We start from the raw sequence: 15576 nt of genomic DNA on the forward strand, positions 1-15576 counted from the left end.
CAATGTACATAGTACATAGATTAGCATACATGCAAGTACATAGATTAATTAAATACAAGTGGAAGAAATACAATGTAATACATATAGAAATAGAATTAGGAGTAGGAACAGTCCAGAGAGTAGAAAAGCTTCTGCGTGATTGTTTTATATTCACAATATTTACAGTTGTTATAGATAGTTTTTACAGTTATTGCTCTTGGACAGGTGTTGCACTCAGGGTTGTTCACAGTGTTCTGCTTTCAGACAACACATTAAGTGTTCATCAGTGAGATAGCATGTGGAAAAAAATTGTGTTTGTCTCTGGTTGTTTTGGCGTAAAGCATTGTGTAGCACCAAGAGGGGAAGTATACCAGCAGCTCCTGAGGCAGGTTGGACTTTCTGCTCATATTTTTCTGTTCTTTTTCTATTCTATTTTTATTTTTATTATTTAATAGTTTTCAAGATTGTCTGTGTGTAACTGAGCTACTGTGACCAAGGAATTTCCCTTGTGGACCAATAAAGTTTATCTAATCTAATCTAATCTAATCTAATCTAATCTTCCTGAGCTGAAGCAGGAAGAACATCCTCTGCTAGGCCTTCTTGATGGTGGAGCTGATGTTAGGTGTCCACTTCAGGCCCTGGGAGATTGTGGGTCCCAGAAACTTCAAGGTCTACCCTGCTGCTACAGTGCTGCTGATTACGGTGAGAGGAGTAGCATAGGGGAGCTCCTACTGAAGTCCACTGTCATCTCCACTGTTTTGATGGTGTTAAGATCCAGCTGTTCAACCTCCCATCTGTAAGCAGACACTTCACCATCTCAGATGAGACCGATGACCGTTGTGTTATATGCGAACATCAGGAGTTTAACAGAGGGTTCCCCTGAGGTGCAGTCGTTGGTGTTTAGAGGGAGAAGAGCAGGGGGTAAGAGCACACATCCCTGGGGGGCTCCTGGGCTGATTGACCAGGTGCTGGATGTGGTTCTTCCCAGCCTCACCTATGCCTCCAGTCTGTCAGAAAGCTTGTTATCCACTGACAGGAGAAGGCTGGCACAGTGAGCTGGGTGACTTTGGAGTGGTGGATGTCTGGGACAATGGTGGGTTGCCAGAGGTAGAGGGAAGATGAACAGCTGCTTGTGCTCTGTCTGAGGTGGGGTGGGTGAGGGGTGAGAGATGTTGCTTCTCAAATCTACAGTAAAACTCATTCAGGTTGTCTGCCATTCTTTTGTTCTCCACAGTATGTGTGTGGGGGGGTCTCCTGTAGCCAGTGATATCCTGAAGGGATCTCCACACTGATGCAGGGTCATTGGCTGAAAGCTGCATTTTCAGCTTTTCAGTGTAGCTCCTTTTAGTTAACCTGATTTCCTCGTTCAGCGTGTTCCTGGCCTGGTTGTACAGAGTCTTGTCCCCCCTCCTGTAGACCTCCTCCTTAGCACACAAAGCTGCCTGTGTTTTACTGTGAGCCAGGGTTTGTTGTTGTTTTAAGTGTAGAAAGTTTTTGTGGGCACACATGTCCTCACAGAAGCTGGTGTATGATGTCTCAGTGTCAGTTGGTTCATTCAGGTCTCTGTTTGCATCCATAAACAAATTCCAGTCTTTACAGTCAAAGCAGGCCTGCAGCTCTGACTTTGCCTCTTCAGTCTGTTTCTTCACAGTTTTAACCACAGGCTTTGCAGCTTTAAGGTTGGAATGAGGTGGATCAAACACTAGTGATAGGCATCCTTTATTATTGTGTAGCAGTGGTCCCTGGTGGGACAGGTGATGCGGTGTCTGTATTTGGGCAGTTCATGGCTGAGCTTTGCTTTGTTAAAATCCCCTGAAACAATGAGCAGAGAGTCCGCGTGTTTCTGTTCCATCCATGTGATCTAGTCGGCCACGTGCTGTAACACCACACTAACACAGGCCTGGGGCTGGATGTAAACACCGACCAGGATGAATGAAGAAAATTGAGTAAAATGGTTTGCAGTATATGGAAAGAGCTTTCAAGTCTGTGCTACAGACTTGATCCAACACTTGGACACCAACCTCTTGCTTTCCCAGTGAACTCTGTTTCACAGAGAAACTGGCTGTTGCTAAGAAGCGCAGTGAAATGCTCATTGACTGTGTATTATTCAGTGCACAATTCCTTTTAGTTTCCATTTAATATAAGGTGCTGATGAGCCACTCAACTCGATTATGCTCTCCTGACTAAATCTGTCCATTAAGAACAGGTCAGATGAGCCAAAGGGTCCTGCTGATCCTGCAGCATCCTCTGTATTCTAAATGCTTGTCTTATTATAATCACCGCAGTGTTGCTGGATTGCTTGCGTAAAAGAGGTGCATCCATCCACTATATCTCAGAGGTTATCCTGTTAAAAATGATTAAACCTGAAAATAAACTTGCTCCCCCACAAGTTTAAGACTGTAGATACATTGCCAGGACAACAATCTGAACATGACTTTGTTGAGATTGTTGTCTCCAGGATCATGTCAATTCCACATATGAAGAATGTGCCTCTGTACTCCTCAAATTTGAGCCAGGTTTCACAGAACCTTGATATATTGAACTTGTGTTCACTAATAATATTATTGATTATAAGTAATGATGGGATCTAATATTAATAAACCTAAATGCAAGATGATTAGTTGTGTTACTTTTATTATCACAACTGTAGTATCCAACAAAAGAGCACAACCGTGTGCAATATTGCTAAAATATTAAAATGTTACTACACTGGAAATGCAGGCCCAAAATACAGCATCAAAACCAACAAAAGTGGTTAACTGCATAAACGAACCAGGTAAACCACATCTTTTTTAATTTTGGCCATGGTTGGCTTTTATGATAAGCAAATTCTAACTCTTAGTGTAACACAAGTGAAAATGCCACCTGAAAGAAAGAACTATACTGCAGCCTTATAAGTGTAGGTAATAAATTATGCAGCTAAAACAAAGTTTGGAGTGAGTGTTGGCATTCAGACAACCCAAGAGAGGAGGTGGACACGCTGTTTCATCTCCCTCCTCCCTGACATTGGCGCATTTTAACATTACTTGACCCACATGAATGAATTTCATAATGCACTGCTTATAGTCTGAAAAATAAGGTATGTGTTCAGGGGGATTTTATAGTCGAAATACAAGAAGGGCAGGCAAATCCACAGTCAGATCAATATTTTGGAGGGGATATTACAGTTTAGCTCTCCATTTCCTGCCTTTCAATTGGAAGATAAAGTGTTTCTTGCCATTCACTGTTGGCTTGGTGTGTCATTGTACTTCCTCCAATAAAGTGTGTTATACTGTGGGATTACAGCTATCATTGTACGGCAAGTGTCTGTTCCAGGGCCCCACTTCACTTATAAATGCCACCTGCTTATTGTTGCTCTACACAACAGCTTCTGGCTGTTGGAAATAAAATGCAAGTAAACCTAAATGCCCCCCTGCCAATATTGCAATAAGTAATGGGTTTGAACTCTCCACTTAAACTTGATACTGCATGGGTCCGTTGCTACTTCTTGGGCAGAATGGCAAAAAAAAAAAAAAAAAAAGATTAATTATGCTGTAAATTGTGCAGTTTATCAAAAATATTTCCATTACCTACTGTGTAATATTGATTGTATAATATACAGCATTAACAAAGTTCTGCCTTTTTCTTGTTTGTCTTGTATGACTCTGGTCCTGTCTGTCTTTCTGCGTGTGTGTGCATGTGTACCAGGTGGTTTATTCCCTAGGGGTGCAGATCAGGAGTACAGTGCATTCAGAGTTGGTATGGTTCAGTTTGGAATGGCAGATTTCAGACTGACTCCACACATAGATAACCTGGAGGTGGCTAACAGCTTCGCTGTCACTAACTGCTGTAAGTACTGGCTTTCTTATCTTTTTCTGAATACCATTTGCTAAGTGATGGGTTCTTTATTAATGTATCAGATTTGATTTGCTTTTACATTTTGATATGTTACAATTGTGATTATTATAGTAAAGAACATGACTGGTTGTGGTTTGCTAGTTTTTCTAGTGCCGCTCTCTATGACAGCTACCTCATGTATTGCCGCTGAATAATCATAGTGGACTCAGCAAGGTTGTTTTAATGACACCAACAGAGTTAGGGGTCTCTAGTGAAGTGATCTAACCAGTTTTTAGGAAATCTGCTTATATTTCCATTCATGTTTAACTGATACTGACAACAGCACTCAGTGTTACTAAGACCTCCTTTCAAAAGAGATGAGTCCGATATATTTTAAACATAGACAAAACGTAGTTTACCAACTGGATTGATGATCCCAGGGGGAAAAACTTCAACAACAGCTGGTAACACCTCAGGTAGACGGTGATTCCAAAGTTGTTCAAACCTCACAGTTAGTCAGCAACAGGACTTCTGTATTCCCCAAAAGTTTAATACGGATATTATCATTATTGAACCAGTTATCATCACAAGCTGTAGGTAGCTAGCAATATAGGAAGATGACACCCCCCACCTTAAAAAGCCCTTATTGCTTGTTGGTTTCTCCCTGTGGACACCTGACCTATTTAATTCACTACACAAATTAGAGGTGTGGGCATTGACTTAGAGGTCTGGAACGGGCCTAATCTCTGAATAGATCGGACACCTGTCAGTGCTTATAAACTTTATCTAGCGTGTAAAGCTCTGTGGACTTCCTGGCAGTGCAATTGGTTCTCTCTTCACATGCACAGGAAAGTGTATATCTGGTCAAGGTTGCCTAGTCAGAGTGGCATAAGGTTTGTGAATGTGGGACATTCCTATGTTGTACTCAGAGGAAGAATATATTTCTAAAATTCATAGGAAAATTTTACACATTTGTTTTACTGTAACCAGTTACCTAGAATTACTTGCAAGTATGGTAGTCTATGTAGATACTGCTTTTTAGGAGCAGAAGCAGGAAATATTTTTGATTTGATGAGGAAAATTAATTAGGACTGGGGAAGTCTTTCCACATCCATGATATAACCTTAACTATCAGCAGGAGAATCTACTGACCTGTTTATATATACAGTAATAGCCCACTGCACACATTTGTTATGGCAGTTTTAGTGGAGTGGGTCCAAGCCATAGACCTTTGTTATAAAAGTGGTAGATTTAATTTGGTTATTTTTAACTGGGGCAGTGTAGAGTCACGTTATGCTCCAGATCCAGTAACTGTGGAGCAATGAGTAGAAATAATGGGAACTAGGGCTCTATGCATGCCTTCATCGGAGCATGACGTAATGATGGCCTGAGGATCAAAGCTCTTCTATTTAAATGCACTTTATTGTGATAGTAGTGAATGCATGGAACCCTCTTTTTCTGCTGTCTGCACTTTTTATGTGCACATGCTACAAACATATGTGTGTGCTATATCATTTACTTTACAAAGACAAATGGCCTTAAAGCTTGGATAACTAGGAATAGTTAAAATCAGATTTCTTGAATGTTACAGATTAAAATCTTTGAACTCTTTTTCATTAAAAAAAACGCATTTTGTTGAGCAGTTGCATAAAATGAGATGTTAACTATGTATTTTGTTGATCTAATTAAGCAAGTTACACAATGAGTAGCTCTAATTTGGTGTCAGTGCATGATGCATGAAAGCAGCTTTATGCCAGCAAACTGTAATTTTTCTGAGGTTATTTTGTTGATTTTCGCAGTCTTGATGACTTCCAATATGATCTGATGAGAACAGAAGTGTGGTAGAAAGTTTTGTATGCCAATCCAGTAGCATGCAGTGATCATGGTACTAAGAATGGGAGCTCTGAACTGCTCGCTGACAGCTCATTGCACTTATGTTCTGTAATTTTTTACTCACTTCACTTGACAAAGGCCAACCCACATATACCTCATTGAATTCACACAGACTTCTTTAGTTATGTTTCCTTTGTTTTTTCATGTTATCCTTATGTTTTTATTTTCATTTTATGCTTTTCAACCAGCTGATGTGATCACACAGAAGTGAATTCTTGCATGATTTTTATATATTATATATATATTTATATTTTCATGAGTGTGAATGACAAGTGCGTTTGCCTTATCTGTGGTGCCAGTGTTTCTGTCAGCAGAAGATGCAAGATTGAGCAGCACTTCGCTAAAGTCCATGGTAACTTTGGACTTTCCTGCAGGTAGCAGGCTATGAGCAGAAAAGGAATGAAAATTGAAAATTTTGTGTTTGGCTGCATATATAACAAAAGTATTGGAATTATTACAGCCATGTCACTCATTTAAAAAGCAGCTTCTAAAAATAACTTTTGTCTTTAGCCCATTTATCAACTGCTAATTCAGCTACTTTCAAATAGTTAAAACATTTCAAATCTCTGCTTTGAACTGTTTTGTAATCATTTGGATTTCAGTTGTATCTGGAATTGTCCCTTCAATGGACAGTCATACAAAAAAATTGTTTAGTTGACTTGATTTGAGATATATTTTGAATATATGAATAAATATAAAATCTGAGTAGCTCTCAGCCACATTCATTTGTAGCGCTCTGATGTAAAAAGGTTGGAGACCCCTGTGCTACATGATTGAGCCACAAAACAAAAAGACAAAAAAAAAACACTGTAAGAGAGCAGAGCACAGCAGAGCATATAAATTCAATTCAATTTTTATTTGCATAGCAGAAAATCACAATACAATCATCTCAAGGCACTTCACAAAAAAACAAAAAAACCCAACAAATCCCTTATGAGCAAGCACTTGGCAACAGTGGAGAGGAAAAACTCACTTTAATGGAAGAAAAAATCTCCAGCAGAACCAGGCTCAGCTTGGGCGGCCATCTGCCTCGACCGGTTGGGGTGAGTGGATAGAGGAGAGAGAAAAGAACAGCAACAATAAACAACAAATAGACACTGCAGGTTGGTGGGACAAGTAATATACAGCTCCAGGACCAGGGACACCTGCAGAAGTTACAGAGAGAGAGAGAGACAACAGAGGGAGAGGGAGAGAGAGAGCACAAAATTAGTGACATTCAATGGTGGAATATACATGTGAGGGGTGAGGACAGGAGGGCAGGGTTAGGGTAGGGGAGCTCAGTGCACCGATGGTCCTCGGGCAGTCTAGGCCTATAGCAGCATAACTAAGGAATGGTTCAGGGTTACCTGAAGCCAGCCCTAACTATATGCTTTGTCAAAAAAGAAGGTTTTAAGTCTAGCCTTAAAAGTATAGAGTGTCAGCCTCCTGAATGTGGGCTGGTTCCACAGGAGAGGAGCTTGATAGCTAAAGGCTCTGCCTCCCATTCTACTTTTGGAAACTCTGGGAACCACAAGTAGACCTGCACTCTGAAAGCGAAGTGCTGTATTGGGATAATATGGTACTATGAGGTCTTTAAGGTATGAAGGAGCTTGATCATGAAGAGATTTGTATGTGAGAAGAAGGATTTTAAAATCTATTCTGTATTTTACAGGGAGCCAATGAAGAGAAGCTAATATAGGAGAAATATGATCTCTTTTGCTAGTTCCTGTTAGGACTGTGCTGCAGTATTTTGGATTAACTGGAGGCTTTTTATGGAGATACTGGGACATCCAGATAGTAATGAGTTATAATAATCTAGCCTTGAGGTAACAAGTGCATGGACTAGTTTTTCTGCATCATTTTGAGACAGTATGTTTCTAATTTTGGCAATGTTGCGCAAGTGAAAGAAGGCAGTTCTAGAGATTTGTTTTATGTGTGAGTTAAATGACATGTCCTGGTCAAAAATAACTCCAAGATTTTTCACAATAGTGCTGGAGGCCAGGGCTATGTCATCTAAAGTAGCTATAATTTTAGAAAAGTTATTTCTGATGTTTTTAGGCCCAAATACAATAACTTCTTTTTTCTCTGAATTTAAAAGTAGAAGGTTACTGGTCATCCAGGCCTTTATGTCAGTTAGACACGCTTGAAGTCTGGTTAACTGGTTTTACAGCTGAGTGTCATCTGCATTGCAGTGGTAAATAATAGAGTGCTTCCTAATAACATTGCCTAAAGGAAGCATGTACAAGGTGAACAGAATCGGTCCTAGCACACAACCTTGTGGAACTCCATAGCCAACTTTTGTGCGCACGGAAGGTTCATCATGGACATGAACAAACTGGAATCTGTCCGATAAATAAGATTGGAACCATTTTAATGCTGTTCCTCTGATACCAGTCACATGCTCCAGTCACTGTAATAAGATACTGTGGTCAATAGTGTCAAATGCAGCACTAAGGTCTAGCAGGACAAGTATAGAAACAAGTCCATTATCTGAGGCTAAGAGAAGATTGTTGGTGACTTTTAACAGTGCTCTTTCTGTACTATGATGTGCTCTAAATCCTGATTGAAAATGTTCAAATAGTTCATTTCTCTGTAAGTGGTCTGATAGCTCTTGGCAACATTTATTACTAACATTTAATGAAGTTAGCGCTGGAGCTGTGGTTGTCTGACAGTCTATACTGTATTATATGTTCTTGTCCTTTGAGTTGGTTGTTTTTCTTCACTTGCATATCTTTTGATGTTTACTTTTCACTCATTCGTTTGCATAGAATCCATGTCCTACTGTAAAATTCAAGTCATGTTCTGCAGAGTGCTTCTGATAATAAGACTATCTGCATTAATTTGGAGATTTGCACTCCCTTTGCACATATTCTAAAAATATTTAAACACATAACAACATTTTTTGATCAAGGTAGTCAACCTTAATGTGAAGGTCAGCTCTCTAAAAGCCTACATGTTATAACAGAGACCTAAAGGTTTAGAAACATTATCATGTTTATCATATTTCAGTTTTATCAAACTGAATAGTGCTTGAGTTGTATTCTCTGTTTATTATTTTATTAAAGTTTTAAAGTTTCTCTCTCTTTCTTTCTCTCCTAGTTTGTTCCCAGTTTTCTCGAGGTGTCTACGCCATTTTTGGCTTCTATGACAAGAAGTCTGTAAACACCATTACATCCTTTTGTGAGACACTTCATGTCTCCTTCATCACCCCTTCTTTCCCAGCAGAAGGAATGAATCAGTTTGTTCTTCAGATGAGGCCGGACATCAAGGGACCACTAGTTTCATTAGTGGAGTACTACAAATGGGAAAAGTTCGCCTATCTATATGACAGTGATAGAGGTAATGAGTTTTCTCATTAGATGCTTTATTGAGCTTTTGTCAAGAACCAGTATACTGAGTGGAACTGAATAGTTTTACAGTTAGTCAGTCAGAGTGACAGACAAACTGTGTAATGTACTCTGTGAATTTGCCTAAATATATTCTTACAATTTCTTTTAATCTGTATGTACACTGGTACAGTATCAATATATTTGTGCTTTATCATATCTGAGCATTTTATATTAACTAAGATGGTAAATTGGCCTGGCTGAGGGCTGATTATTTGGTATCTATTCTTATCATACAATGGGACACCCCCTGCCTAACTCATTTGGAATGAGTGTGCTATAGATTCCAGTGATTCACCTTTGGATGGGAGACCAACAGTACATTAAACTGTCAGGAGACCTCGTCTAGATATCTTTTTACCTAGATGACTGAGAATCTTTACAGATTTACTAGCTCTAACCTCCAGCCCTCAATATTTAGGAACAAGTAGCTTGTGAAAAATGTGGCGTACATATACAGTTATTCCATTTGTCATATACAGCATTTAGTTTTTCATACTTGGGTTTGATGCCTCCTTAGCTAATACAAAGTGCAGATTTCAAATGTAAAATTTGAGTTTTTTTAAGAGTAACAAACAATGAAAGCTGAACCTGAAAAGGTGTGATGGGGTATTTGAATAAACTCAGACTGGATACATAGATTCAAAACTAGGTTCAGGTTTGCTGTAGATCCCCAGCCTGAGATAGTATACACTGAAAAATGGCAGTCTTGGTAAAAGGGTTGTGTTTCTGATTTACCTGAAGTGCTGTTTTTTATGACTATTGCATTTCTTTCTTTTTGCATGTAAGCTGCCTTGTGTCACAAGACACATTTCAGGCATTATCTGACCATGAAGTAGTATGATATCATATTCTTTTAACGCTCCTTAACTACTGTAAAGCAAAAAGGCAAGTATTCAAATTTAACTAACTATGCTATATGTGGGTGTGTGTGTAGGTCTTTCAACTCTTCAAGTAATACTGGATACCGCAGCAGAGAAAAAATGGGTAGTCACAGCGATAAATGTAGGAAACCTGAAAGATGAGAGGAAGGATGAAGCCTACCGCTCCTTGTTTCAGGTATTGATATTCTGTTAATACACAGCACAGCATCCTGATAGTATACACTCCAACCACTTTGTAAACACAAGGACAAACATTATGGTCAAAGGGATGGTGCATCTGTGGCTCACTAGCACAGATATAAGTTCAGTCACGACAGACTCAGTTGCGGAGACAACTCTGCTTGTTTTGCCCCCTCTGTAAAGTTCCTTGCTGACAGGTGACAGGAGATGGCTGATGCCACAGTGGGTCATGGAGAGTCCCTATACAATTCAGGATTGCAGTGTTAGGAGTGACAAGGGCAGCAGTGGAAACTGGACAATGAAAACTTAAATAATGGAAAAATGAAAAAAGTAAAGACAGTAGTAGTGTTGTGAGTCAGTTATAGAGTTCACTCATGAACTACCTACCAAATTATTTTCAAACAAAAGAACCTGCAAATGTGTATGCAACATGCTCATGCACCTGTCCTCCCACAGCCAGTCACCAAAATACAAAACAGGTGCTTGTGAGAGAACTTTGCTGCACTTTAGAAAATTGCCTATTGATGTTCGCAGAGCTAAGCTTCACGCCTACATAGCACTAAAACATTCTGGTATCCAATACTGTTAAACATTGTCTTTTTTTAGGATCTGGAGATCCGTAAGGAGCGACGCATCATCCTGGACTGTGAACAAGATAAAGTCAAAGATATCATGGAACAGGTTGATTCCACTTGTCACTAACACATCTTTTAATATAAGTAATCATATCCATCCATCACCAAGTAAGGTTCTAAAACCCCTACGCTGTAGTTTCTTAAATGTCTCGAACATCTTGCGTATTAAACGAGAGCCTATTAATCTCTCTAACAGTATGGAGAATAGATGTATTAACAATCTTCTGCATAATGTAACTTGGCTGTTGCTGACTCTATATAAAGTGGATGTATTTTTCAAGTTAATGCCTCATACAGTCAACTAATTCTATTTCAATTCAATTCAATTCAGTTTATTTGTATATAGCGCCAAATAAGAATACAATCATCTCATGGCACTTTACTAAAACCCTATAAATCCCGTATTGGAGGAGGGGAGGAGAGGAGAGGAGAGGAGAGGAGAGGAGAGGAGAGGAGGACGAGGACGAGGACGAGGACGAGGAGGGAGGAGGGAGCTACCCGTCCACCTTGGCCTGTGCTTTGAGGAATATGAACATTTTTATGACTAAGGGAGGGTGATTCATTTAGACTGACATATTCATCCTGCTGCAGCCAGGATGCAGTAAGACAGAGTGTTAGGAATCACTAATAGGTGAACCCAAATGTACAGCCTGCTCAGGCTTGGGTAAGATAAACTTTGATGTTCACACAGGCGGGAAAAGGCAGTGTCAAACCAGTGTCAAATCAGTCCATAAGTGCAAAATTCCAGGGAATTGGCAAAAGAGTAATCCTAGACGTAGCAGAGTGTGAACGTGAACATGAAGGCAGGTAAGCTGACAGAGCTCTAGGTTGCAGCGCAGACAAACTGGCAACTGGTGCAGCCTTGAACTCCTGTCTATATACTCCCCTGATTGGGACAGAGTTAATGAGCCGCACGTGGAAGATTAGTAAGCAGGAAGTAACTTGACTGAAATGACTATGGTGTGCATTTCAAAATATGATCAGAAACACATAATATGATATCAATTCATGACACAGAGTAAGTCAATTTGGTGATCAGAAATCAAATCATTTACTAACAGCAGACATGAAAGAGACCTGATGTTTAATAATAATGTTTTTTATGAATAACCCTTCTTGTGTTAACTTCTAATTTTTATGATTTATATAAATTAGATGGTTGAGGAGCAGACACAGTCTGTATGGGGTTTAGAGAGGGGGGATGTTGGTGACGGCTCTAAGGAAACTGCAGAGAGGCTGAGTCTCTGCGTTCCAGTCTTCATTCTGGGTTGTCAAACTTTGGTTGGCTCATAAACCAGATTTCTAGAGATGAGAGCCACACCCTCTAAAGTGCAATGGATGCCGTCCCTCGCTATCAGACCCGGTTTTCCCCAGAAAGCGGCCCAATTGTATATGTAACTAAGTAACCACATTTTTTTTTTATTACTGTTACTTTGAACATTGTTACTAACAAACAGAAATGTGACATTAGCATGTATTCCTTTACAGTAAACAATATGCACCTATAAAATTTGTGAATTTTGCTAATAAACTGAATAATAAAGTGCACTTTTGGGTGCAGAGAACATCATTATGCTTCCTAGATAAACTACATGCAAATTTATGTAACTGTTGTAATGACAAGGTGAAAGCTGCACTGTTTTTCACAGGACTGCTGCAAAAGAAAGGCAGACGTTAAAAAACAAATGCACTTTTGGTTTTTCCAATATTTTGTTTGTCCTTGTATGTTGTTAACACAACTTGTACAATTTTTTTCCTTCAGGTGATCACTATAGGAAGACATGTGAAGGGATACCACTATATCATCGCCAACTTGGTGAGTCACTGACTCTCTCTCTGGCCCAGCGTGACCACAGACACACACATATACACATAAATGCTTTTTATGGGCCGAGGCACCATCAAATTGTAAACATGTGCACAAAGGTTGGAAATAAATACAAAATGATCAATTGAAATTACAATTTTTTGTTTATGTTCTTACAGGGTTTTATAGATGGTGACCTCTCTAAAATCCAGTATGGAGGTGCCAATGTGTCTGGGTTTCAGATAGTAGATTTTGATGATCCTGTGGCGGCAAAGTTTGACCAGCGATGGGAGGCTCTGGAAGAGAAGGAGTATCCTGGCACTGATACACGGATCAGAGTAAGATTTTGAAATTCAGTATTGGTTTATAGTTTAAAGTAGTTTGAATTGTTCCAAGACAATTCATATTTCCTGGAGCTGGTCAAAGGAACATGGTGGAATAGTTATGAATTGACAATATTCCTCCATTCAATAATCTTGTGTTGTGAAACACCTTTGTGACATTTGCTGTAAAATTTAATATTTTACACAATATAAACTACTTTTTGAGCCCTTTTTAAAAAAAACAGTAAAAGCATCAGTATTTGCTGACCTTGAATTTCTTTTATACTGTATTTTCCAGATTATACTTGACACAGATGAATGAATTTCGTAGTACACTTCTGCTTGTTGTTATGCCTAGCCTACATTCTTCATTGACTAATTTAGACTATACTTAGTATAATTAGAAATGCGACTTATACACAGAAGCAACTTATATGTTTTTTTCTGTTCAAAAAGACTGTTTTTGCTAAAAGTGACTAATACTCTGGTGCAATTTATAGCCCGTATGTGGTATTTTGGCACCCATTGCAGAGCACATGATGCAGATGTAGGAAGAGAGGTGTAAACAGGTGGGAGGTTCATTTAAATTAAGCTGTGCGAAGGAAGATTTTGATATTTTTGTGGTGAGTCGCAGACTTCGCACTGAAAACAGATGCCTCAGAACAAGCTATTTATGATGAAGTGTCACTGTAGCCACTTTGGTCATTTTACCAACACAAATGCAAACAAAACTTTATATTTGTAAAAGCAGGATCTTGATTACAAATTTGTCTGACTGTTTGGCCATTTAGTATATTTTTGTTATAGTGAGCTGCCTGAGATGTGCAGATTAACAGTCTGCAATGCCCACAGTGTATGATGGCTTTTTAGAATTAAACCAGAGCTCCTCTTACTGCTCACAAAAACCACAGTGTGATACTCCAACATGTCAGCTCTGGCATTTGTGGTTATTAAGATCATAATGACTTCTGCCAATGCTTCTGTGTCTTTCAGTATACCTCAGCCCTCACATATGATGCTGTCCATGTGATGACAGAGGCATTCCGATTCCTTCACAAGCAGAGAATAGACATGAGTCGCCGTGGTAACAGTGGGGACTGTCTGGCCAATCCAGCAGTGCCCTGGGCACAGGGAGTGGAGATTGAACGTGCCCTCAAGCAGGTACCCAAGGACACTACTGGTTAAGAAGTGAGATAGGCTGACCCAGTTCTGTAAAAGCTGATACTAGTTAGTGTGAGAAACCCTGTGGGTAATGAAGCTGAAACCAGACTGCACTGAAAACACTTCTGTGTCTGTTTGTTGGTGGGTAAGGCCACGGTCAGACCAACTTTAGCTTAGTGTGAACACAGCCCCCTCCTTATTTGAATGCAAGGGCTATGTTGGTGGGAGTTCATTTTAACATGTTAACAGATAACAAGGTACTAATGTAGGGAAGCAATGTTACAGCAGAAATGAGCAATCCCAGAATTTGTAACAAAAACTCAGACAGGGAGCCTTGGTTTAATGAAGTAGAAGTACATAAATCATGTCAAAACTTTTCCCACCTTTAATTTGACCTAAAACATGTGCAATTCAAGATCTTTTAAAAATTACGTCCCTACACAGTAAAATCACCAGAGTTAAACTCTCAGAGTGTGAATTTGACTCTAAAAGGGTTTTTTTCACCTGTCCACATATCAACACAGTTTAGTGTTGATTTAACACTGGGGATTTTGCTGTGTAGCCTATACATGTGCCAACTGAAACTGCAATACATCAGGGGGAAAAAATATAAAAAATAAAAAACATGTAATAAGCTGGTTATGTAAGTGTGCACACCCCTTAAACTAATACTTTGCTGAAGCACCTTTTGATTTACAGACAGAATTCAGTCTTCTTGGGTAGGAGTCTATCAGCATGGCACATTTGACTTGGTAATATTTTCCCACTCTTCCTTGCAAAAGCACTCCAAATCTGTCAGAATGTGAGGGCATCAAAAAAAAAAAAAATTCATTTTAACTCTACCCACTCTCTAAAACAAAAAACAACGCCATGAATTGCTACATCCAGGCAGCCTTAGTGGCGGGACGCATTAGATAATTCTGTGTTGAGAAAAAGGATGGCAAGCTGCGTACTTGGCTCGACTCGTGAAGCCTTAATGACTTTAAGGTGAAAAATTGCTACCTTCTAGTTTTCCCATATCTGGTCGCTATCCTTATTTATTCTATAATCAATTAGACAAATGTGTTTCGTCTGCCTGTTTCTTCTGATTCTGTTCCTGAGTGAGTCCAGTGCCTTAAATAGCTTGCCTGACAGGTTTGATTACCCTCCAATGTATTTTTAAAATTTAACATATCAGATTTTGTCCTCATGTCAAAAAATTGATTTCCATCAATGTCCTAGTGATTTGCAGATTACTTCAAACCTAATACACATATTGGTAATAATACTTAAAAAAACTAATTTTAATACATTTGTGTGCTGACTTGCTAATGTGTGTAGGTCCGTGTAGATGGTTTAACGGGAAACATTCAATTTGATCAGTATGGAAAGAGAATCAACTACTCGGTAACAGTCATGGAGCTGAAGAACAATGGACCTGTTAAGGTAACTGCAAAATCTATTTGCTGTCATGAATACTGTGAATACCATGATAGCATGTAGCTACACGGAAGCTAAATAACCTATGTTTCTCCCTCTGTGTCTGTGTGTGTG

General features: G+C 39.2%; 1 protein-coding gene across 3 annotated transcripts in view; it reads left to right on the forward strand.

Annotated features, from left to right (window-relative positions):
- LOC113128035 (glutamate receptor 2-like) overlaps positions 1–15576 on the forward strand; it is a 47307-nt gene that overhangs the window by 3165 nt on the left and 28566 nt on the right. For 2 of the 3 annotated variants that reach the window (XM_033325213.1, XM_026303079.1), the window contains exons 1-8: positions 3705–3807; positions 8767–9006; positions 9991–10112; positions 10724–10798; positions 12515–12568; positions 12739–12897; positions 13876–14043; positions 15364–15468. In XM_033325213.1, coding sequence (XP_033181104.1) covers positions 3720–3807; positions 8767–9006; positions 9991–10112; positions 10724–10798; positions 12515–12568; positions 12739–12897; positions 13876–14043; positions 15364–15468 — 1011 coding nt within the window. In that variant the 5' untranslated portion in view covers positions 3705–3719. Of the gene's footprint in view, positions 1–3666; positions 3808–8766; positions 9007–9990; positions 10113–10723; positions 10799–12514; positions 12569–12738; positions 12898–13875; positions 14044–15363; positions 15469–15576 lie in introns of those variants that run through there. The other variant, XM_026303078.1, reaches the window with a different exon arrangement.

Source organism: Mastacembelus armatus, chromosome 1 (assembly GCF_900324485.2).
Source record: "Mastacembelus armatus chromosome 1, fMasArm1.2, whole genome shotgun sequence".
Lineage (NCBI taxonomy): Eukaryota > Metazoa > Chordata > Actinopteri > Synbranchiformes > Mastacembelidae > Mastacembelus > Mastacembelus armatus.